Source organism: Telopea speciosissima, chromosome 7 (genome assembly GCF_018873765.1).
Source record: "Telopea speciosissima isolate NSW1024214 ecotype Mountain lineage chromosome 7, Tspe_v1, whole genome shotgun sequence".
Classification (NCBI taxonomy): Eukaryota; Viridiplantae; Streptophyta; class Magnoliopsida; order Proteales; family Proteaceae; genus Telopea; species Telopea speciosissima.
Window position 1 is genome coordinate 14,457,248 of NC_057922.1, and position 26,412 is coordinate 14,483,659.

Below are 26,412 nucleotides of genomic sequence, written 5' to 3' on the forward strand. Positions count from 1 at the left end.
AAAACAGGAACAAACTACAAAATGGTTTGAGACCAAAATAATCCACAGCTTCCGACTACATTGGAAGAAAAACGCTGCACAGCAGGCCTCTCCATCCCTTGACCTCCAATGTGTTTTGGAATCAGGGTATGACAGCTCTAGGCCCCTCGATCCCCACCCAACCCCAAAAAAGGGATTGGGGGGAGGGGGGCAAAGAAAAATATAAATAGGATAAAGAAAACTACAATAATAGAGAAACAATGCAGCTTTTGTACATGCTTTCATCATCCTCATTACAAAGTTGGATAGGCAACTGGCAGATCATTTTGAAGAAAGAGCAGATACATGAGAATATCCCATGGAAAACTAGTTCTACTTATTCTTCTGCGACCCATTAACACCAACCAAAGTCATACGAGGTTGGCATTGCTGGATTTTTTACTGTGGGCAACCGCAAGTATCTATAATCCTCTATTCTCTATAATTGTTCCCTTTACAAAAACACCCAAACTGATAGGATTTTGAAAAACAAAAAGAAAACCTCATGTTGATCAATACATTTCCAAAATCTGCACATTGTGGGTGGCCCCAAGAAAAAAGCCAGGAATGCTCACCAATAATCTCCCACTTCCTCTCATTTGCTGTCCGTGAAGTCAGCATCAATAACATCACCATCAGGTCCCTTGCTTGCTGAATCCGAAGGCCCAGTTTCGCCTCCAGGTGCAGGACCAGCACCAGGTGATCCAGGCTGGTTATAGAGAGACTGGCCAAGTTGCATTACTTCCTGATTGAGGGTGGCCATGGCATCCTTTATAGCCTGGGTTGACCCACCAGATATTGCATCCTTGAGCTCACCAAGTTTCACCTCAACCTTCTCCTTGACAGGGGCAGGGACCTTGTCTCCTAATTCCTTCAATTGCTTTTCCGTCTGGTACACAACAGAATCTGCTTGGTTCTTTGTGTCTATGGCATCCCTCTTCTCCTTGTCTTCCTTTGCAAACTTCTCAGCTTCCTTCACCATCCTGTCAACCTGCACATTGTAATTGTCGTCAAATGATCATTAAATAGTAGATTTCACATCTCACTGTAATCATTAAAATCCATTAGGTCAACAACATGTTTATGCATCAAACTCTAGATGTCCTGACCCTCCTCATTGGGTATCAAAGCATCACAACAGACGCCAGATCAATTACCAGCTATTCCATAGTGAGGTGATAATTCCGTCTCTAGTGATGAAGCACTAATTGCTAAATATACATCTTTGTGGCAGAAGCAAAGCTGATTCATTTCTCCAACATAGATACCAAGCTGCTTGGATGCAGCTAGAAGCATTCAAATAGGATATGTAAGCATAAAGTCCTACAAATCCTAAAAATGGGGACTTATGGATTCAGCCATATAATTTACTTTCAATTACATATATCAGTGATCGATGTTTCCTTGTGACAGAGTCAGTAGAGCTGAGTTACAAATTATTAAACTACTTGAAGAAGTTATAATAGGACAGAGATCAGTGACTTATCATGGAGAGATGCAGCCAAGTATCCAGTGGTAAGAGCATACAGAACTATACTGCCATTGTTTCTGTAAAATATAATGGCAAGAGGTTTTTATGCACAGCCACATAGGAAGGGCTTCCTCGATGGCTGCCCTCATTGCGCCACATGGAATGATTATGCAGCAATTCCGACTGTTGGATAGAAGAGAGTACATGGTCTGGATTAGCGATGTGGCAAATTTTTAGAGCCCACTTCCAGCAAATACCCTACCCCATGTAATGGCACACATCACCATGTATGTCTTTGCAAGCCTACGGTACTGCAACCACTACTGCGCATGCTCCTATAGTTCTGAATTTCCAAAGGTCTACTTACCCAATTGAAAAAACTCTGTTTGGGCTGAACTTGACAGGTGAACAGGGGACTTTGGGACCTATCTATCCACAAACTTTGGGGCCCACCGGAGCGGCCACATGGCAGATATTTGAGCCATACAGGAAGCCCTTCCAACATGGGTCATGCAGGAACAGGGGCCAAAATATAATAAGACAGAAATCAGCTAACTAATACACATGAACAGAAATATACCCCCTTCTTATTTCACTCTTATGGTCCAACCAGCTAACTACTAAGTGTGTACTGGTGGACAAGAATGGCAAGGGTGGGGAATCCGAAATAATGACTCCAGATGAATGAGAACCCATATCTCAAGTCAACAGAACCCGATCAGATATTGGCATATTGCAGTTAAAGAAGCCTTGGTCATCAATGGATTGAAACACAATACTCGGCTAAATATAATTGCAGATTGCTTCAATTTGGACTGCTAGTCAGCGAGCATATTTTCAATGCAAAATTTATATCAAGATGGCAATATTTGGAGATCATACCTCGTCATTGGGCAAGGTGCTAGCACCTGTAATGGTGATGTCTTGTTTTTTTCCAGTTCCTTTATCAATAGCCGTAACAGAAAGGATACCATTGGCATCAATGTCAAATTTGACTTCAATTTGGGGTACACCACGTGGTGCGGGTGGGATACCATCCAGACGGAAACTGCCAACAGATTTGTTGTCCCTCACAAACTCCCTCTCACCCTGAAGAACATTGATCTCAACACTGGTCTGACCATCTGCAGCTGTTGAGAACACTTCTGATTTTGAGGTGGGCAATGTTGTATTCCTTGGGATGATCTTCGTCATTACACCACCCAACGTTTCCAGACCCAGGGACAATGGAGTCACATCCAGGAGCACAATGTCACTGACATCTCCAGACAATACACCAGCCTGAAAATTTGTAAAAGGCATTGGATATCAGTACATGCGGCCGTAGGTGTTAACCAAAAAACAAAAGAGAGAAAAAAAGAAAAATCTGTCATATGGACCTATTTTCAAAACAATGATATTGCAACATATTGAAGTCCCCACCAGTCCCACCACAAATGGAAAGAACTCTTGACATATCCAAGATGTTATCGGTATTGGACAGCATATCAGAAAGCTGGTCTTAAGAGACTTCAAGAAGACTCATCAGAGAGATGCTAAATAAGCTTTTGGTTCGCATGGATTTGCTTATAATACATGCAAAACTAAAGTTTCTAAGCATTGTACAACATAATTACTGATATCCAAGCAATGTAAGGTTATCATTATCTTTGCAGCATCTGTACAATTCAAATCTTCATTAGCAAGTGCAATATAAAACCTACTATAAGTAACAAGAAGCAACTTAAGCAAAAAGATTTGGGGGAAAAAATCCATGTGATTCAAATCTTCATTGGCAAGTGCAAATTTTTACTTGTTTAATAACTTCTCCTAGATCATTTTTAGAGTGTAGGAGAGATCCACTGCTGTTTTGGCCAAAAAATCATAGCAAGAAGATTTCTTTAAAAAAACTGGATTTTTTGGATTTTGGTAGTCTGTCCATAACGGTTCAACACAATTCTATACATAAATATTGTTGTGTATCGGTTTTGTATCGTATCAACATGGCGAATCTTGATACGTATCTGACAGTATCAGCCGTATCGTACCAAGACTTGACACCATGACATATGTGTTAAAAGAAAAGAACAATAGAACTAACCTGAACTGCAGCCCCAAGAGCAACAACTTCATCAGGATTGACTGTGACATTGGGTTCTTTTCCGGTCAACTTCTTTACAAGCTCCTGGACAGCTGGAATACGTGTTGATCCTCCAACAAGGATGACCTCATCTAAATCCTTGAAGGCTAACTTTGCATCTCTTAGAGAATTTTCCACTGGGGTTTTAAGCCTAAACATCAAGGTCAGATGTGTTACTCAGATAGCATTCAAAAGTACAGACCCCCAGTTTATAGAGTTATAATGGACACCAATAGGAATGAAAAGTAGTTCCCAGTTCCTAACATGAAACTTAAACAACTAGAAAGTGAACATGGTGAAAGCATATGCCTGAGCTGATGAATAATAACTACTAGCAAACAAAGAACGCATACCTGTCAAGCAGATCTGAACACAATTCCTCAAACTTGGCCCTTGTGAGGGTGGTTTCAATATGTTTGGGGCCATCCGCGGTTGCAGTAATGAAAGGCAAGCTGGCAAACATTAAAATTAGAAGGAAAAAAAACCTTTCAGTGTCAGACCATGAATAATATGCATGCACGAAGACATAAACACAAAAACACCCACCTTATACTTGTCTGGGTCAATGATGACAACTCTATCTTTGCTTTCTCAGCAGTCTCAGTGAGACGCTGAAGAGCTTGCTTGTCCTTCAAAAGATCTATGCCTTCATCCCTCTTGAACTCTAATGCAAGCCAATCAACAATTCTCTGTTGGAATAAAGTAGCATTACATTATATCAAAAAATGATAAAAATAAAAACCACATCAAACAGAAATTTCTGGTCAGAAAAATGAATAAAAATGATCACAACCTTGTCAAAGTCATCACCACCCAAATGAGTATCTCCCGAGGTAGACAGCACCTCAAACACTCCATCTCCAACCTCAAGAACTGCAATTAAAGTAACATGCAAGCTGAGCCATCAAAACAGAAATACAGACTCTTTCATGGTAGGTGTTTGATTGGTTTGTTTAGTATGTTGGACTCACATAAAGCACTATAAATAAAAAGTATATAAAATATATCATGAACAAAAAGAAAAACAAAGTACAGCAATACAATTGTATTCAATTGATTATGTATAAAGGATGAAGTTTAATAGTCTAATACCATAAAGAGCTACGAGCTGGTTCAATATAAAAATTGAAAATGGTATCGGGTAAATATGCAACCAAGATGATGAGGTGCACAGACTGAACATACACGGAATACAGAAATTAAAAATATTTTTAAAAAATTAGAAAAATGCAGCAACAAAAGTCTATTATTTATTTTGTACATTACGTGTAATTTTCAAACAACATTGGACCCATTTGAATCAATTTATTCATAGGTTATACAAATTTGTCCATAATTTTTTATTTTTCGGAAGTAGGAAAAATTATTTTAAAAAAAGGGAAATTTATGTCTACCACCCCTGAGGTTTCAAATAATTACATCTACCACCCCTGGAATTTTAAAAAATTACATCCATACCCCTGAGTACTAACTCTGTTAGCTTTATTTTTAAAAGACAATTTTGCCCTTTCTTATTTGTTATTGGGTAAATGACACGTAGGGTACCTAACATTTTAACAAATTGTAATTTAAATACCCAATGTTTCACATATTGTGTTTGAAGTTCCTAAAACAGATTATAACTAACCTAATTACTCCCAAAAAAAAAAAAAATCTAATTTTACCCTTAAAATAAACTTAATGGGCGTTTCTGGCCATTACTTAATGTAGTATCACTGTTATGTTTTCTTCTTCTTGTTTGAGACGATGGTGTTTCATAGCACTTTCTTCTTGAAACTCTCTCCTTTTTTTCTTTCTACTTGAAACCCATCTTCCACTAACCGAGACCACCTGCAACCTATAACCCATGCCCTTTCGTTTCTGAAACCCCAAAAGAAATCCCACTTCTCTGGAATCCACTCGCCTAATCAAACCCTCTCCACTCCTCTCCGTTCTCCCTTTCCATTTCCACCATGGCCGAACCTATTTTCCCTTTCCATTTTCTTTTTCAAACTGTCACCACCATCGCCCAAAACTCAGTCCCCGTTACCCATAACTGAAACCCAATTTCAGTTTTTATTTTGCCTATTATGTCAAATATATGCTGTGATGTCGTTTGATTGTGGATGTGTTGCACAATGATCCCCATCCCTGTAATATCACTGTTATGTTTTCTTCTTCTTGTTTGAGCATGATCCCTACTGAAACCTTTTCTCTGTTATGAACTCCTCTAGGAACAGAGGGAGGGGGAGACAGGACGGTGGGATGTGGTGGGGTTGGGTTGCAGCCAGTGGGGTTGCAGACGGTGAAGGAGGAGGAGAAGGGACGATGATGTGGTAGGGTTGGGTTGCAGTAGGGGGTAGCGGCAGGTTGGGTTGGGTTGCAGCAGGTGGTGGGGCCAGTGGGGTTGCAGAGGAGGAGGAGGAGGAACGGTGGAGTAGTGGGTCCCATTAAGCTTATTTTGAGGGTAAAATTGGAAAAAAAAATGGGGGTAAATGTGGAATAGCACTTTCATTAAGGGTATTATGGGCATGTAGTTCATGTTTGGGTGATGACATCATCTCTTAACTGTTCTAATCTAATGGTAGGGGTATGTTTGTAAGAATATTTCAAAATACAGGGAGGTAGACATAATTTTTTAAATCCCAGGGGTGGTAGACGTAATTGTTTGAAACCTCAGGGGTGGTTAACGTAAATTTTCCAAAAAAAAAAAAGAAAAATCAAAAAGTTACTGCAATATTACGTGGGCATAAAGATGTATCTCTGTGACTCTTGTATGATTTTTCCAACTCATTATCACTCACTTTTTCACAAGAAAAAAATTTCCATTTAGATTACTCCAAGAGACCTCATGAACCATAAAATACTCAAAATTATTGCTTAGCTAACAAGGATTACTTTAAGACAATCAAGTAGGGAGAAATAGAGAAAAGTCATAACCATGCCATATACAAAGCACAACTCCAATTATTTAACTAGTGCACCATACACGAATTCTTTACCTGCAATCGTCGTATGAATTCCATTTCAAGGTTTAGGTAGGTTTCAGACTTCCTGTCAAGATGAAAATGGCAACATTAATGCAATCTGAAAATCCAAATTATGGATCTCAGATACAGACCGGCCCAATGATCAAATCTTTGATAAGATCTGAGGTAAAGGAAGCAACTGCATTGTTGAGGGAAGAAATCAATTCGATGGAAAAGGAGGGAAAAGAGCAGAAATCGATCTGCTTCGAGGAAGAAGAGAAGAAACTGTGTGGAAGCAGAGATGAGAAGAGGAAAAAAAAAAAAAGAAATGTGGTGTAGGATACTAATCATACTATAGGTGCAGAGAGATGTGTTAGTTAAACTCCGTCCTCTCTCATGAGGTTTCCTCCAACTTTCCATTCCTTCGGGTGTTGTCGTCCGGATTTGTGTCTCAGGAGAGAGGGATTAGGGTTCTATCTTTTTGTCTGAGGGAGTCACCACCTAAGTAAGGGTCTAGGACCCATAAATGAGTGGAGAGAAAATTTGACTCAGCAATGGATAAGGTAACATTTGCCCAGGGCTCTAGGTAGGTTCAAAGTAACGGGCTGAGAAGGTGTTAGGCACCCAGCCACGCCCAGCTGATGGCCGCTCTTTTTCTATTTGGACCATTCCTAATAATCTTACAAATCCTATTAACTAGTGTAAATAACTAGCAAATATATTGAAAGTAATAAATCTAACCTAGTCTAGGTATTTAGGCCAAAAACAGTAAAACATACATGAAAGCAGGTAAATCTAATTTAAACATAGTAATGATATAGTTAATCAGAGTAAACATGGCATCAATTATATATATATACACACCAAACCCGGACATAACTTTGCCAAACTACCTACATATCCTCACTAGGGATCAGATCCAAAGTAGTTCCACATGGGAATAATAGCATGCAGAGTATATATATATATATATATATATATATATATATATATATATTTATATATATATATATATATATATATATATATATATATATATATATTTATATGGGTAATTTACACATACCACCCCTGAGGTTTGACGAAAGGATAATTCTACCCCCCCCCAGTTTTGAAAAATTCTGCGTACCCCCCTGAGGTTTGCAAACAGTAACAAATAAGCCAATTCTGTCAGTTCATGACTAACAATGTTAAAAATAAGAGGTGAACTGACAAAATTATCCTTGCAAAAAACGGAAAAAAAAAATAAATAAACTGCAACTCATCTTCCCCAAATCAATTGGGGAAGATGAGTTGCAAGTTTCAAAACCCTTTCAACTCTTAAGGAATTTAGGATTTCAAATTGGGACAAAATCCCAAATGGTAATAGAACCTGGGCATTCTCCAGAAACCCCTTCACCAAATTTTTGTTCAACCTGTTCAACCACCATGATCAAGGGTTTTGAAACAATTTGAAACCCTATCATTTGGGAGGGCATGCATTTTTGGGGTTAGGACGACGAACAGTCACGACCTCAGCGAAGAAGACAACATCCATTAGTTAGGGTTCAATTTGGTTTAGGGAGTAAGAGAGCTTAGAGTTCAAAAGTAGGAGAAATCGTGGATCAGTTCGGTGGAGGAGATTAGGGTTTAGGGAGGAAGAGAACTCTCCCAACCCAAACCCTCTCTGTTCTTCTGATCACTTCTCATCATCCTCTACTAGAAGCGGCAGCTTCGGACCCCTGAATTACTATCAAATTACACACGTCTTCTTTTTCCTTTGAGGTTAGGTTTCAGAATACTTCTTCTTCTCCCTATTGATTTTGTCAAATTCTAATTGAATTATAATCTTGCAGGATATCAAACCTCTGTTTTACTTCAAAAATGTTGGCGGTAGATTTCATGTTTTGTTAGGTATGTGTTGATGGAAATAGAATCGATTAATATCCTTTTGGATTATGAAATTGATTTTTTTTTTTAAATTAGTGTTTCTTCTTCTTCGTCTTGATCGAAGAAACTCTTTCATAGTTTGTCTTCGAATCCATGGCTACAACGAATTGTGGCGATACAAAAATATCCGGAGACTGCCGAGACGGCTCAGAAGTGTTGGTACTTAAGATGAATGCTATTGCCGCAATCCTCACCGCCGGTATTATTGGTGTCGCAACTCGTCTCGTTGGAAACAAATTTAAATTCCTACCCACAAATGGGGATTTATTCGTTGTCACAAAGGCTTTGGCATAAGAGAACTCCAACAAACTCAAATCAGTTTCAGAAGTACCACCTAAGACAAGAAAATTCCCCAAAATAGGACTGCTGATAGAATACTTTCAAATCAGGGTACCGCAAGGGGCAATATGACAACCAAAACTGGGGAGCCATTAGGTGTTGATCTTCAACAATCCAACAAGAAAACCTCATACACAGAGAATATATCTGCAGAAAACTCCATGTGCGGAGAGGAGATAACATCATGATTAAATCCTTGTTTTCAAATTGATGCAATGGCCGGACACCACCATGAAAACCCTAAAAGAGACTCAAAAAACATGGGAGAGATGAAACCCAGAAGATGAAGATGAAGAACAATTGAAGAAGATAAAGAGGTTTGAAACCTGCAACTCATCTTCCCCAATCGATTTGGGGAAGATGAATTGCAGGTGTTTTTTTTTTTTTCTTTTTTTTGCAAGGGTAATTTTGTTAGTTCACCTCTTATTTTTAACACTATTAGTCATGAACTAACGGAATGGGCTTATTTGTTACTGTTTGCAAACCTCAGGGGGGGTACGCAGAATTTTTCAAAACTGGGGGGTAAAATTATCCTTTTGTCAAACCTCAGGGGTGGTATGTGTAAATTACCCTATTTATATTTAGGGAAAAAATTCTCTGTCCGAGAGAGGGGCCTACGCTAGCACTCCCATGTGTCTATCTCTCTCCTCCTTAAAACAAGGGGGCAGAGGTGTCTTTTCACATGGGAAGGAGAGAGATAGACTCATGGGAGTGCTGGCGTAGGCCACACTCCCGGACAGAGAACTTTTTCCCTTATATTTATATATAGAAAATGTCTAGTAGCATAACAACGTTACCGGGTGTATTTAAAAAAAAAAACAGCATCATAACAGAACAAAAATAAGGGTTTTTCTAATAAATCGGCATTATAATGGCTTGTTGGGGATTTAAAATTACATATATGAATCTAATATGTAATAATAAAACATGCATGGTAATGTTCTAAACATACGGCCACAATTTGTACAAGTATCTCAATATTCTTAATCAGCATGAAAAACTATAAAATAATGGCCAAAAAGGAAGGAGAGAGAAAAATACCTTTGGGGGCCTAAAACGGGATTATCAAGAGAATTCTGGGAAATTCCGGCACTTCTACAATAATCCAGGTGAAATTCAGAACTTCTAGGACACTTTGGTTTAATTTGGTTTTTTGGGGATTTTTCGCTCACTGGAATTTTTTAGGATTCCACTTGAATTTCAAAGCTTCTTCAGGGGTTCGGGGCATCGAGGGACTGCCCGTGAGAGGAGAGAGAACAGATCTCGATAAATGCTCTGGGATTTCTGCGTGTCTTGAATAAGGAGAAGAGGGGGATATTTATAGTTTTTCAAGAGGAGGATTCCAAAGAGGTTTCAAATCCTCCATTTGGAGGTTTGGTGGCAGCGTTGGACCTCCTCATGGAGGGTTGACATGTAACAGCCTCCCATGGTCGGGGCCCATTGATGCCCTAGAAACCACTTTTGTTGCCTTTTCCGGCTCCTGACTATTAGAATTTGACGATCCACATATCGTCAAAAAGGTTTTTAAGAGCATGGAGAACCCAGGCAGTTTCGACAAGTTGTCTTGGTTTCGCAGGCTACCGAGACAAGTTAAGGGTCAAATTTAAATTCGACCAGGTTTCGCATTGTTTCGGCCAAAATTCGCTAATTTTGCAAGTTTCGACGTGAACACCTATATAAATTCACTTATCCCCATTGAAACTTGAGGAAACTCAGCTTGAAACCAGGACAGGCACTTATTTATGACAAATATCATTTAAATTTTACTTAATTAAGATATTATTCATAAATAAACAAATACCCTCCTATTTGAATTCAATAAAAATACTTAAAAAATCAAATTCTACAAGGATAAAAAGTCAATCCCCCAATTCAAGCACAACAAGAAGATTTTTTACGGTAGGTGCAATTTTCAACTTTTAAATGTTTGATTTTTTTCTCAAATCTAAAAACTTTCCATAAATCTTAATATGATAAAACATTGCTAAAAACCAAAAGAGTGGTAAAATAGTCATTTGTTTTAATGTCTATAAATTTATTTCCATCTAGAGCGACATTAAATAGCATTTGTGAACACCAAATTAAGTTTGACAATCCAAGAAAGTTTTCCAACAACTCCAAGATTGCTTAAATCTGATTTATATTGAAGGAATTATGTTCCGATCAAACCTTATTCGATCCCATGTCCAAGAACGATATACGCTACCAAACTTGGGTCAAAACCACAAGCATTATTTTGAATGTTCTCTATGTGAAACTAATGCATGGATTGGGTTCAAAATGTCAAAAATAGGCAGCACAACAAGAATCAGGGCAAAAAAAAAAAAACTTCTGGGCCTCGAAACCAAGGTTTCAAGTTAGCCTGGAGAAAGTACTAAGTTTCAATCAAGATATGGTTGAAACCTCGGAAATCTCAGTTTCTAGTGGTCAAAACCAGTGTCGACACGAGTTCCGAACCTTGTTTAAGAGCATTCTCGAAATTTCGCGAGATACCTTGTATTTCGAAAGAATGCAAGTCGAAATGAAAAATGCAATATTTCAAAATAATGCGAAAATTTAAAACAATTTTTGGCATTTTACACCAAAAATACCATACAAATTTGACAAACACACGAACGAGATTTAATACCATGTTTAAGAGTACTATACAATAATGCAACAATCAACCACAAATTTGGCAGAATACGTACAAATTGTGCCCAAAGCGGGAGGGCCGAACTAATTAGGGTTTTGTGAAATGATGGCCACTGTCAAATTTGAACCACATTTTAGGACCAGCTTTAAAACTACGTTATCCAGAAAGTATCAGCAAATTATGACAATGTTTGAATACCCAAGTCACGCTAGGGTGCAAAATGATCATTTTCCGCAGTACAAACCCTGAAAGCAATTTTGGACTCAAATCAATGGCAGCCAAGGTTCTAAATCTTGGTTTCAAGGCCGGTTTCAACAAGCCAGGAAACCGAGATTTCCCAAGTTTCAACTGAAACCAGGTCGAAACCTAGTACTTTCTAGCAAAACTCGACATGTTATTTTCTGTCAAAACTGGTCTAGACTAGGCTGAAAAAAATTGGTCGAAAGGTATTTTTTTCGGTCAAGACTGGTTGAATCTACCGAAAGGTGCGAAATATGATCAGAACTTGACTTGTACCAAGTTTCATCTCAGTCACTTGGGAAACTGAGATATCTCAGTCGAAACCAATGCTGACAGCAAAAAAAGGGAAATATATTGGGGAGACAAAATCCAGTGTCTACAAATACCAATCCCATATACATTGCTCAAGTCAACAGCACCAAAACTCTTAAAAAACTCATACCCTTAATTTAAATCATCTCTAATTGATGAAGATGCATTACATATATAAAGAACTTCTAAGATTCCTATATTGACTCGTAAAAGGACTCCTAATCACATTAAAGAAAACAAAACTCTACCTAGCTATTAAGTATTCTAATCTAATACAAACACTTAACTAATAATCCTGTGAATTAACTTTATCCCCACTTAATGGGCTTATAAATTAGGCGCATTACAATGAAACCCAAAAAAAAACAAATGGCCCAAGCTGTAATATAACTACCCAAAGGTCATATCATCACATTGGGCTGCCACCAACCCCTTGTAGGCCTCCCAAACTTGTGCATAAGCCTCCATACAAGATTAATGTCTAAGTCAACTCCATCAACAGAATCCTAACTAACCACTCTTGGGCAATGATTGGACATTTAAAGGGCAAAACACAATTCTCCATGATGCCAATTAAGCATCCATCTAGAAAATAATAGAAAAATGCTTAAGACAAGATGCAGTCTATGAACTTAAAAGGACTATGCAAAGGCCCATATCTCAACTAAAACATGTTAAGCCATCATACAACATTCAAGTATTTAAGGACCGGACCATTAGACGCCGATCAGATCCAGCCTGGTTAGATACGACAAAAACATGTTAAGCCATCATATGACATTCAAGAATTTAAGTATCGGTACGAGCAGCTGCTGAATCAAATGGTTAACTTGTTCTCGGTTCAACACAGCGTTATTTGGTCGAACAGGCTGTGCTCCTAGGCCCAAGTTGGGTCTCTGGTCACGGGTCACCTGCCTCCAATCCGGGTGGAGGTGGTTGGTACACAGGGTTATTGTCCCACCATAATAGTGGGTTCGATTGGTTTCCCTGCCAGTTCAATTGCCCAAAATGAATTTCTAAATCATGGATTTTTCAACATCAAGTGGGTAAAAAGAATGAAATTCTTATTGATTGGTGCAATTCTATATATGTATCCTCCATAAATCCCATGAAAAGACTTTTACAGATCCCAATCCGGATCAGCCGATCCAGCCTGATTCCTGACCAATTTCCAGAGATATTGGCTGGCATCAGTCAGTAGCGGCTGGACCAGTGCCAAAGGATCCGGCCAATCTGATCCCAGTCCTCAAAACCATGGCCACATTCTGTGATATGTCAAGGAAAGAATAAAAGAGAGGAGAGGGATAAATGGCTAAGAAAGACCTACTAATGTTTGAAAATGTCTGCACTAAGACCAGAAAAGCCCACCATCCAACTGGTGGCCCATCAGTTGCAATGGAGACATTTTCTGTTTGATCAGATTAGCATATGATTCACTCATCATGTACTAATCCACCATATATGAAAATAGGAAACAGCATGCTATCTGCCAAGTCTGATAACAGGATTCTAGGACTAAGTATATTGGGTATATCATAGTCGGATAATACCAAATGGATAGGAATATTAGAAGAATAATGTCTAGTTTACAACCTACAAAGTATCACAGCAGTTGTACACCGAACATTGTTGTTCATAGATCCCAGTCTATTTGCTATCATGCAACTATGAGATTCCCCATCAGTCCTACAATCACCAATCAAACCACAAAAAATTAAACAAGCCAACTATCACAACCAAGTTGGGCCTAAAAAGAAAATCCAAAGGGTTGCGCAATAAGACCACATGCATGAGTAGCATAGCAAGTTAACAAAGAAAGGAATAACCATCTCCTTCATTTGAAAGTGTTGCACACTGGGCATGTTCCTGACGCATGTAATTGTGTACTAACAACCCACCACCAGATTATAAGTGCCATGTTTAATTTCATCAATATGAAAAAATCCATGTAACATTACAAAGACCAAATTAGTAGCTGCCAGCAAAGTGCAAGTAGAACACCATACGCAAATACAATGAGTCCACATACAACATGAACAAATGTTGTCATTCCTTGATAAAAATAAAAATAGTAGACAATACTCACCAGATTTATGTGAAATAGAGAGAAAACTGCATACGAAACAGAAACCAATGCACTGCTGTTACACAATTGTTAGTTATCCATTTACATGTGTGCATACAGATGGTGCAGATTGGGGTATAGGTGACATACTCACAAAATATCCAAACTAAAGGTGCAACAGCCATGTTTACTCTAAAAGGGCAGATTTCAGAACAGTTTTGTTACCTGACACGTCAAATGTGCCACCTCCAAGGTCAAACACTAAAATGGTTTCATTGTTCTTCTTCTCAAAACCATATGCAAGTGAAGCAGCCGTAGGTTCGTTGATAATACGGAGAACCTCTAAACCAGCAATACGTCCAGCATCCTTTGTTGCCGTCCTTTGGGAGTCGTTGAAGTACGCAGGCACTGTAATCACGGCTTTGGTAACTTTGTCATTCAAAAACTTGGACGCATCATCCACAAGCTTTCTCAATACCTGAATGCAGAAGAAATTATTGTACGCCAACTAGTAAAAAGATGAAAACTACATACCAAAAGGCAAGGATTTTCAAACGAAACCCAGTATATAGATAACCATACTACATAGCAGAAACCTACTAAAGGAGAAAGATTGACCAAAGAAAAATAGCAGAAATAATCAATTTATTTTTCTTTCCGGTCTAAAACATGTACCGTCACTTTAACCCTTAACAAAGCCACTATAAGGCCTACTAAATAGGAAACAGAACAAACAAAAAGCCTATAAGCAATTAAGCATAACCTACTACTTTAACCGGTTCCAGGTAGTTCACAACCCAAATGTAATAAAAATTAACCATTTCTATCATTTTTTAGCAGCAATGCTCTGAGACAATTTAACTGATTAAGAACTGATTCAGAGACGAACCATAATGAACATAATCTCAGACACAATAGCAGCACATTCCAAGCTCGGAAAACTATATTGAAAAACACAGCCAAGAAATTTAATCAACAACCCAATCCAAACAACCAAAGTAATTGATGTTCATTCAATAACAGGAACTGGAAGAACTGAACCCATAAAGGTAACAGTGATAACCAATTTCCAGGTACGCAGCCCTTTCCTTTGACAGCATCAAACGGGCAAATGGCAGGATATAAACTACAGAAAGATTGCCCATTAAGCATATGAGACAAAAAAAAACCCTCCAAAGCGACAGAGAACCACAGGAGCCACAGTTATGAATTATATAAGTACTTAAATCAAATTAACAAATAATGAAATGCCGCATAAGCAATATTGCGGTCCAATTCCAGTAAGAGAGATATATACCTGTGCAGAGATCTCCTCAGCAGCGAACTGTTTCCCAATAGCAGGACACTCAAGCTTCACATTCCCGTTCTCATCTCTAACCACCCTATAAGAAACCTGCTTTGATTCCTCATCCACTTCAGACATCTTCCTCCCAATGAATCTTTTCACAGAGAAGAACGTATTTTCTGGATTAACCACAGCCTGCCTCTTCGCAATCTGCCCAACTAACCTATCACCATTCTTGGTGTAAGCGACCACAGAAGGCGTCGTCCGTTGGCCCTCGGCGTTCGTTATAATCGTTGGCTTTCCTCCTTCCATCGCGGCCACAGCTGAATTCGTAGTTCCTAAATCAATCCCAACCACCTTCTCGTTGACCACACGAACAGGGCCAACTGCAGAATCTCTCTTTACATTTCTCTTCAGCTTCAAGAAGGCCGACCGGGGCAATCCCAAAGAAGCTCCTCCACTACTCAATCTTTGCCCAAAGAAGACAGTTCTCGAAGAGCTTCCATTGTTACCCCAAGATTTCTTCGCAGAAGGGAATGAAGTACAACCGAGGACATGAATCTGAGCCGCAGATGCCATTATGAACACGAATTTCTGAACAGAAATCACAAAACCACAGATACCCTAAACCCTTGGAAGCTGAAATGAATGAAAAAGAAAAAGAGACGCTCTGAACTCAGCTTGGTTTTGCTTGGGTCTTCTTCGCGGGGATCCGGAGTCGGAGAAGATAAGAAACTAGTGGGGTTTTTTATGGATGGAGTAGTGGTAGGTGTTGACACGTGGATGGTTCTAGAAAATTCTTTTTTCGCCCTATGGATTACGGGCAGCATTTTATAGCCATATGTGGGCTTTCCACGCTGCCCGGTAGAGAAGGTCGAAGAACTTCTCAGAATCGGCGTGGCTACGTTGTTCTGGAAATTTCGGAGACGGACCCAGTTGTCGCACTCATTTACACAAAAGTGTGAAAACAAAAAAAAAGCCAACTAGCGTTCCGACTTATGTGGCCAACAAAATGCGATTCCAACTGTTACTCAAAATTTGTTGGAAGGGGGTGCGTCGATCATTTCGGGCGCCGTTGTGGGTGGGTGCAAATACCCGGACCTGGCTCCTGTTCAGTTGTGGCTGGAGCTAGAGGTATAAAAATCCTCTACAACAAAAATAAGGATGGGGTGATCATTTCACATGTGGGACGACAGAATCATTTTCTCAAATACACACTCCAACCTTAGTTAGCGTTTTTTCTCCTTAATTTTTTTTGGGAAAAATAATTGTCAAGGAATGTGGCATACATCAACACTCCCATAACTCTATAAGTCTCTCTTTTTCCCATATGAAAAGACACTTCTGTCCCTTATTTTGAGAATGAGAAAAATAAACATACGGGAGTGCGGGTGTTGGCATAGGCCACACTCTTAAATAGAATACTATTAGGGGTGTCAATGGGTCAGGCTAAGCCAGGCCTGCTTAAACCCTAGCCCAACCCTAGGGGCCTTAATATAAACCCAAACCTAACCCTGCCAAGGCCTAAGATACCCTCAACCCAGCCCGTCCCTATTAGGGTTTTTCCTAGCCCGACACAGCCCTGATTGACCTTGATTGGGTTAGGCAGGGCGGGTTGACCTTGATTGACCCTGGAATGTGAATTGGGCCGTGTTGGGCTTGGGTTTTCCCTAGCCTGACACATCCCTGATTGACACATCCCTGATTGACCCTGGCATGTGAATTGGTCTGTAAGTCTTTGCATGTTATACCAGTAATGAACAAGCCAAAGCACGCTGAGAAATAAGCCAGGATAAAAGGGGCAACAAAAGCCCCAAATCTCTAAATAATGTCAAAATGATCAACAAGGAATACCAAATAAGCAACAATTGCACGAACACAGTTTATCTTTTTCACAACAAATGAAATTCATGGCAAATAAATTAATGGTGAGAATCAAAATGCTGCCTCAAAACCTCTAAGGAGTTGAGAGTAGAACATTATCCAATTTAATGTTGTTGACTCACATTGGCTGCCACACATGCGTGGTCCGTGATGAGGCATAAAACACCCCACCTATCAGAGGCTGCCACGTGGCCGACCCGACCTCAGTCCGAGAACCGAGTTGGGCCGAGCAGGAAATTGGGCCGACCCCATATCCGATAAGTCACCCGACAAAGCCTGATTTGAGCGAGCCGGCCGGTGGGCCGAGGCCGAGATTATACTGGTCACCATAGACTCCTAGCCGACCTCATGGCCGAGACCAACCTCCTCCCGGGCCGACCTCCATTGCCGACCCCACGGGCCGACCTCGTAGGCCGAGCCCTCCTCCATTGAGGCTCTCATAGCACCCCACCGGGGATCTCCGGGCCACGTCAGCACATCCCGAGAATCACGGGATAAGGACCGAGCCACGATCCCGAGTGCAACACGAATCACACTCTACATGGACTCTTACCTTAATAAGAGTCCGAGCAAAAATAACTCTCCACTCCGCTCTACGCAGAGAACCTTCCGAAAGAAGGACTCCTACCATACTAGGACTCTCCCACCGTCTCATCTCCTCCTTACTCTATAAATACCCGGTATGGAGCTCTATTCGACATCGGCTTTTTACTACGCAGCTGATTCTGTTGTCGCGTCGAAGACCTGACTTGAGCATCGGAGAGTCCTAGGCCGGAGCCACACCGGTCCTCTTGCGCTCATTACTTGGTTTTTGCAGGTTCATCCACTGCGAACCAAGTACACGGGAGGTTTTCACACGCAATGTATTTGGCGCCGCCTCGTGGGAACGACATCGGCAAGCATCGTCGTTTCTGCCAATTCCCAGAACAATAATAATGGTGCATACGAGGTCAGGGCCACACGGCTCTACTTCCCGTACGGAGGAGCCGCAACCCGTTGTGCCGACGAGATGATCACCGCCCCCCGAAGCCTCTCGGCAGGGGATAAGCAGAAGACCCCCTAGGGCAGGTGGTGCGCAACCCATCACGGGCCCCATTCCACCTCCAGAGAGCGGGAATGGGGGAGGTGCACTAACCACGGCCGCGGCTAGCGGTGCAGGCCGAGCCAAGTTTGGACGGGAATGTCCTACCGCACCGCCACCCTTGCCAGGAGAGTTTGGACCCGAAGCCCCGGCCAATAATCGACGAGGTTATGGATTTGCAGTGCAGATGCTCCACACCAACGAGATGTTGTGCGCCTTCATGAACCGAGATGGCCCAGGCGGGCTGATGGGCCACCAGCCGGCCGCACCCCTCCGGCTCCGGTTCACGCTGAAAGAAAGCAAGACAAAATGGCGGCCGCGTAGGGGCGATCCGAGTCGGGCTGCGTCCTCGCACCCGTCTCGTCGAAGACTCCACCTCCGCGCCCAGAGAGGCGCTAGGCGGGGTGAACAAGAGCATCGCCCAAGCCGCGAATGCAGGGCGGAAATTGAGCCAGCGGCTCAGAGGCGAGGAGGTCGGTATTTTCTGGACGGATCGGAGAGAACGAACCGCCGAGGAGATTCCGAGAACAAAGAAAAGACCCGATTGAAAGGCGTGCGCCGAGACAAGGAGAAGGATCGCGTCATACTCCCGGGGTCGAGCTCACCTCCCGAGAAGAACAACGGGGAGCCCCAGGGTCCAACTTCCAAGAAGAAAAAGAACAAAGAAGGGTGGGGAGGACCGACTGCCAGAATGGCCGACTACAAGCGGGATGGCCGACCCTATCGGCCCCTGGCCGAGGAGCCGGTTGGCCAAGCACCGAAACCGAGTGGAGAAGCAACTACGAGACTTGGCGAGCGGTGGAGGGGTTGAAAAAGCAAGCGATCCGGACGCCTACTCTTTGGTCGGGCGTCACCCTTATCCTCCCGAGATTATGACCGCGCCGCTACCACACGGTTTCAAACCTCCCCGTTCGCGGTATGACGGGACGACCGACCCGACAGATCACATCAACTACTTTAATGCAATGATGACCTTGTGCGGGAACCGAGATCGTTTCTTGCCGAGCCTTCCCGCATCCCTCAGGCGCGGCGACCTCATGGTTTTCCTGGTTGCCGCGAATTCCATAAAAGCTTCGCTCAACTCTGTCGAGCCTTTGTCACGCGCTTCCGAGTAGTATGAAACATAAGAAGACCACGGTCAACCTCCTCGGCGTGAAGCAAAGGCTCGATGAGTCGATCCGAGCATTCGTCTCCCGCTTCAACAAGGAATCCTTAGATATCAAGGATTTGGATGAGGCCACGGCCCATACGGCTATGAGCAGCGGATTGGCCGACATGGACTTTATCAAGGACTTGGCCCGAAGCCGACAAGAAATGCGCCGAGCTCTTGGAGAGGTGCAATGAGTTCGCAAATATGGCGAGGTCCTCCAAGCCGGAAGGGCAATGAGGGTCATCGACAAGCAAGAAAAGGCCGACAACAGACGGCCAGAGAGAAGACAAAAGGCCAGGACGGATTGCCGAGCTGATAGGTCGGAGCGAGCTCGAGCCCCGACTACACGCCATTGAATGCATCTCGCAGGAGATCGATGCAAATACAAGATGGGGGTACATCCGCCGACCCGACCGATGCAAGCGGGGTCATCTCGGAATCCCAACAAGTATTGCCAATTCCAAAAGGACATCGGTTCACGACACGAAGATTGTTATCGGTGAAAAGAGAAATCGAAGAGCGATAAAGCGGTCACTGAAGCGATATGTCAAAGGAGGCCGAGAAGATCGTGGAGGTCGGCGGCTGATGACCGAGATCAAAGAAGAGCCGAGCCTAGGGCCGAAAACAAGCGAGTTGAAAGAGATGATGACAAGGTCCGAGCCGAGAAGAAGGAGGACGGATCCGGGCTGAACAATGACAAGGGAGCCCCCATATACACTATCCTTGGAGGGCCTGGGCAAGAGAGTACTCGAAAGGCTAAGGCAAACGCTCGCTTCGTCGGAGTAGCCGAGATGCCCGCCAAGAAACTAAAGCCGGCGGTGACGATCTCCTTCACGGAAACCGACCTTGAAGGTATAAGTTTACCTCATGACGACGCTTTAGTGGTGCAGGTAGAAATTGCGAACAGACCCGTACACCGTGTATTGGTCGATACCAGCGCATCCGTGGACCTTATGTCACTGGAAGCGTACCGACAATTTGGCTTCGGCGACGAAGCGCTCAAGCCCGAAGGCACCTCGCTTCACGGGTTCTCGGGAGCGGCCACGACCATCAAGGGCTCGATCGATCTACTAGTCACAATTGGGCAAGCTCCATGCCAGGCGACGATTCAAGTCAAATTCATGGTGGTACGGTCGGTAGTGGCTTTCAACGCCATACTCGGCCGTCCTTCATTGACCGCCCTCCAAGCCATCATCTCCCCGACTCACTTGAAGATAAAGTTCCCCACCGAGAACGGTGTCGGCGAGGTCCGAGGCGACCAAAAGAAGGCACGAGAGTGCTACGCTACTTTCGTCAAGCAAAACAAGGGTAATGTTCGAGGAATGGCCATGTGCGTCCTACATCTCCCCGAAGATCAGCGGGATGAGCTTATCGAGCTAAGAGGGCGACCCGTGGAAGACACGACCCACTTCATCTCGGCGAAGACGACCCGACCAAGGTGGTCCGGCTCGGATCACTACTAAATGAAGATCAAAGGAGGCGGCTCGGAGTTTTCTTAAAGCGAACGCCGATGTCTTCGCCTGGTCGCGACATGTCGGGCATACCCGGACATATAGTGAAAGCACCGACTCCATGTGGATCGGGTGAAACCAATCGGTGGAAGAGAAGGAACTACGCACTTGATCGACAAGCGCAATCAAAGAAGAGGTGGAGAAGCTTAGCGATCGGGATTCATCAGAAGAGAAATTCCCGACCTGGTTGGCTAACGTCGTCATGGTCCCTAAACCGAGCGGGGAAGTGGAGAATGTGTGTCGACTACACCGGCCTCAACAAGGCTGCCCAAAAGATGAGTACCCACTACCTCGGATCGACCTCTTGATCGGCGCCACGGCAGAGTCACGAGATCTTGAGTTTCATGGATGCGTACTCGGCTACAACCAAATCATGATGCATGAGGAGGGCGAGTCGTACACGGCCTTCGAGCGACCAAGAGAATTTCTTCTACAAGGTCATGCCGTTCGGATTGAAGAACGCCGGAGCGACATACCGGCGCCTCGTGAACTATATATTCCGCGAGCGATCGGAAAGAACATGGAAGTCTCGTGGACGACATGTTGGTGAAAAGTTTGAAGGCCGAGCACCACTTGGCCGACCTGGAAGAAGCCTTGGCGTATTGAGGAAGAACCGGATGAGGTGAATCCCGCCAAGTGTGCATTCGGCGTAACCTCGGGAAAATTCCTCGGCTTCATGGTCTCTATCGAGAGGCATCGAAGCCAATCCGGCAAAAATCGAGCCATCCAAGAGATGAGTCCTCCAAGGACGATCCGAGAAAGTACAAAGGCTAAACGGACGTGTGGCGGCGTTGGCGCGATTCATGTCGAGATCGGGCGATAAGTGCTGCCGTTCTTTAAGGCCCTAAAGAATATCCAGGAACCCAAAGATTTTATCGGTCATCCGAATGCCAAGAAGCTTTTGAAGATCTGAAGAAATATTTGGAGAACCCGCCTCTTCTCGGCCGACCTGCACCAAAAGAGGAGCTTCAAGTCTACTTAGCCGCCACTCCGTAGCGGTCGGTGCGGTGTTGATCGGGGAAGAGAGTCGAACTCAAAGGCCGATATACTATATCAACAACGTTCTTGTTGATGCCGAGACAAGGTACTCCGGGTTCGAGAAAGTAGCATTCGCTCTAATCACGCTGCAAGGAAACTAAGGCCGTACTTCCAAGCTCACCCGATCGTGGTATCTGACCGACCAGCCACTCAAAAAGATATTACACAAACCCGAGCGTTTGGGACGGCTGATTTCTGGGCGGTTGAGCTAAGTGAATACGATATAAGCTATCGGCCAGGGACGGCGATAAAAGGACAAGCCCTGGCCTACTTCATCGCCGAATGCACGGGGCCCGAGCATGAGGTTGGAGAAGAAAAGGCAGTCGAGGAGGTCGGGGCTACGGCCGACCCGATTTGGACCATGAATGTTGACGGCTCAAGCAATTCCGGAGGTAGCGGGGCCGGCCTAATACTGTAAGCCGAAGGATTTCTGGTCCAATATGCCCTAAGGTTCAAGTTTCCGCCTCAAACAACGAGGTGAGTATGAAAGCCCTTCTATTTGGACTTGGTCGGCAAAGCTATGGGCATAAAGCGGTTGAAGGTGCGAGGAGACTCCCAACTCATGGTCAACCAGGTCAACGGAGACTACGAGGCAAAGACGAAAGGATGATAGCATGCAGGTCGAGCCGAGATCGATCTCCAAGCTCGAACACTTTGAGATGACTCGAATCCGAGAAAAGAGAATGCCGCGGCGGACTCCTTATCTAGGTTGGCCGAGGCCGACCTCCAATATCTGAGCCGGTCGGTATACATAGAAATATTGGAGAAGCCATCCTTACAAGAAGAAAGCATAAAGCACATTGAAGAGGATGGGCCGACCTGGTTGGACCCCATTGTCAACTACTTGGAGAATGACTGCTCCGGAAACCGAGACGAAGCAAGGAAGGTCAAGATCCGATCTTCCAAGTACTCGATGATCGACGAGTACTCTACAAAAGGCAATCTCGGCCCCTCTTCTCCGATGTCGGGACCGAAGGGCCGAGTATGCATTAGCCGAGGTGCATGAGGGAATATGCGGGAGTCACATGGGCGGCCGAACTCTTGCATACAAGATACTTCGGCAAGGATTCTATTGGCCAAGAATGCAAGAAGAGGCCATGAAATACGTGAAGACATGTGAGAAGTGCCAACTGTTCGCGCCAATCCCAAGCCGACCAGCAACAAAATTAACCTCAATCTCGAGCCCAATCCCATTCGCTATGTGGGAATGGACATTCTCGGAGATTTCACCCGACATCGGGAAGCGGAAAATACGTAGTAGTGGCGATCGATTACTTCACCAAGTGGGTTGAGGCCGAGCCCCTTGCCACCATTAGTGAGAAGAACATGGAAAAATTTTTCCGAGATAAGGTCATCTACCGGTTCGGGCTCCGAAAGTTCTCATCAGCGATAATGGCGCGTAATTCAACAACCCGGCCTTCCGAGAATTCTGCGAGCACTTCCACATTGACTTCCGACCCATCTCGGTAGCTCATCCACAAGCAAATGGACAAGTAGAAGTGTCAACCGAACATTACTTGCCGGCATTAAGAGAAGGTTGGATGAGGCCAAGGGGAGATGGGTGGAAGAACTCCCAAGCGTCCTATGGGCATATCGGACATGTAAGAACTCCAGCCGGGAGAGTCCATTTCGCCTCGCTTATGGGACCGAAGCCCTCGCACGGTTGAAGTTAGGGCTTCATCGTGCCGAGTGCTCAACCGATGAGAAGACCTATGAAGATGGTGAGAGCCAATCTTGACTTCCTCGATGAAGTCGAGAAAATGCCCTACTCAAGCGGCGTACCAACTGAGACGGCAAGCTACTATGATTCAAGGGTCAAAGAGCGGCATTTTCGTCAAGGGGACCTTGTTCTCGAGAAAACTCAGCGCATCCCGGCCGAGGCAACAAGGAAAATTAGCACCAAATTGGGAAGGCCGTACATAGTCTCAAGCAAATTCGCCCTGGCACATATCGCTTCGGACTCGGGGCAAGAAGGTGCGAGACCTTGGAACTCGAAAAATTTGAAAAAGTTTTTCAATAATTGAGCATACTTGTACTCGGCTTGATTCCGACATTTGATTCAATAAAGTCTTTTCTCCAACACTCAACATATTGGCAAGCTCCCAAGTCATAAGACCGGTCCTCATAGACCAGGCCGACATCATAGACCGACCCTCGCAGGTCGGCGGCCAAGTCATAAGACCGGTCCTCATAGACTAGGCCGACATCACGAACCGACCCTCATAGGTCGGCGCAAGTCATAAGCCGGTCCTCATAGACCAGGCCGACATCAAAGACCCTCATAGGTCGGCACCAAGTCATAAGACCGGTCCTCATAGACCAAGCCGACATCACGACCGACCCTCATAGGTCGGCGGCCAAGTCATAAGACCGGTCCTCATAGACCAGGCCGACATCAAAGACCGACCCTCATAGGTCGGCAGCCAAGTCATAAGACCGGTCCTCATAGACCAGGCCGACATCAAAGACCGACCCTCATAGGTCGGCGGCGAAGTCGTAAGACTGTCTACATAGACATGGCCGACCTCTCGGGGCCGACATCCCTATTTGGCCGAGCCTAACAAAGTACAAAAACCAAGCTAAGGCATTAGGCTCGGCCAAGAAGGATATTCGACCACGCGTCCGCTTATATGATAGCCTCTCCAATCGGTTTGAAGGAAAGCGAATTAACCAACCAAAGCGAAGATCACATTGACCTCGGGCGTTGAATGGCCCGAAACCGCCGACAACGTTGGGCATGGATAAAAAGAGACGAGTTCCTAAGCTCGGTTAGTGAAAGCGACTTCGGCAGCTGGCCACAAACAAAGCGAGAATACGAAGGAAAAGAATCTTTGAGGCGCCGAGTTCAAATACTAGACAAATTCGACAAAAATAAGTTGTTTTATTCATTGTAAGTCAGTGATCGCACGGTTACAAAAGGGCAGCTCGCCCCACACCCACAAAAAAAATTAATAAAATAAAAAAAATTACATCTCCGTCTCCTCGGCGTGGGACTTGGGCGTCCACGATATTGGGCTCGGCGGCGGGTCTTGAGGTCCGGCTCCCGGAGGGAAGGCGTCGGTGGAGCAGTGCCTCAAGGGGTGAGCTTGGGTGACCTCGGCTCCCTCCTCATCTCCCATCTCCCCTGCCAAAAGTAGTCGCATCATCGTCAAAGCGGGAGAGATTGAGATCGAGGATCGTTGCCTTGATCTCGGCCAAAGCTCGGCTCGGCTGCTTCAAAACCTTCGGCGAAGGGAGGCTTCACGATCTCATGGCGGATATCGGCGTACTCCTCCGATTGGAGATAGTCGCGATCGCCGCGCTCGAGCCGTGGCAGATCTTCCTTGGCCTTCTCCTTCACCTCGGCGAGCGAGCTGCGAGCTCCGGACCTTCTCTCTCTGCCTGGCCACCTCGGCTTGGAGCTCTCCACTTCGGCCTCGCGGCGGTGAGCTTCTCTTGGGTCTCGACGCCTGAGAGCGGCATCACAGGCGTCTGATAAGCCTTCTTGCCTTTGGACGTCAAGGAATAGTTCTCGGTCGAGGAGCCGCTCGAGCGGAGCATGGTCTCCTTTGCTTTGGCGAACCCCTACAAAAAGCATGAGAATAAAAATAAGGATAAACTACACATATCGGATCATAGGCAAGAGCCGACAAGGAAACTTACCATATTGAAGTCTTGAAATAGGGTGGAGAGGAGCTCGAGAGTCGGACGGCGCCTCGAGCTTCTCCTTGTCGGTGGGAGCCACACTGCATCCAGCCATTCCTTGGCGTGAGCGGCGGCGTCAAGGCCGAGTCCCGAGGAAGAAGCGCCGAGTCGGCCTCACGGGGGCGTTGTTGGCGAAGCCCTCCCGGGGCGTGTCGGGAGATGTTGGTGGGAGAGGCCACGGGCGGAAGGCCGCCACTCGTCGGAGTTTCGAGAGGTTTTGGTGCTTGATGTCTCTCGGCGGGCTCCTCTCGCCTTTTCGGCCTTTCCCCTTCCTCGGAGACCGGCTTGACCCGTGTTCTTCTCGGCCTCGGACCGACCACCGCGTTCGATGGTCCGGCATCACCCCTTTCCCTTGGAGGCCTTGGAGGACTCGCCCAGGGTCTCTTCTCGGCATTCTTCTTCTTCCTATCCGCGATAATCTCGGCCCTCGGTATGTGTCCATTGGAGGAATGTGGCCGACCACTTTGCAAGAGAAGCGAAAACATAGGAAACAAGTCGGAAAAGGAAAAGAAAACTAAGTTAAGTAAGGGGTCGGCTCGGACAAGCGAGATAAGCTCGCGAGGGTTCCTACCGGGGTCATATGCCAACTCTGAAGAAACCCCTCGTCTGAAGTGGAGAACATCGAAGGGGCGGGCTGGGGATCAGGTCGAGCGAGGTCATCTCGTTCTCGGTCGGGGTAGTACTCTATTTACATAGTTGATTC

The 26,412-nt window shown here is 44.4% G+C and overlaps 1 protein-coding gene across 1 annotated transcript; it reads right to left on the reverse strand.

The window, feature by feature from the left end:
- Nucleotides 1-229: 229 nt before the first annotated feature.
- Nucleotides 230-16,080, reverse strand: LOC122670042 (stromal 70 kDa heat shock-related protein, chloroplastic). The gene is made up of 8 exons (XM_043866988.1): nt 15,374-16,080; nt 14,302-14,554; nt 4,402-4,481; nt 4,155-4,297; nt 3,962-4,060; nt 3,570-3,759; nt 2,372-2,770; nt 230-1,009 (listed from the first exon to the last, which is right to left on the reverse strand). Exons 1-8 carry the CDS (start codon nt 15,938-15,940, stop codon nt 614-616), a joined length of 2,127 nt encoding a protein of 708 aa, XP_043722923.1. The 5' UTR covers nt 15,941-16,080; the 3' UTR covers nt 230-613.
- Between the last annotated feature and the right edge of the window lie 10,332 nt (nt 16,081-26,412).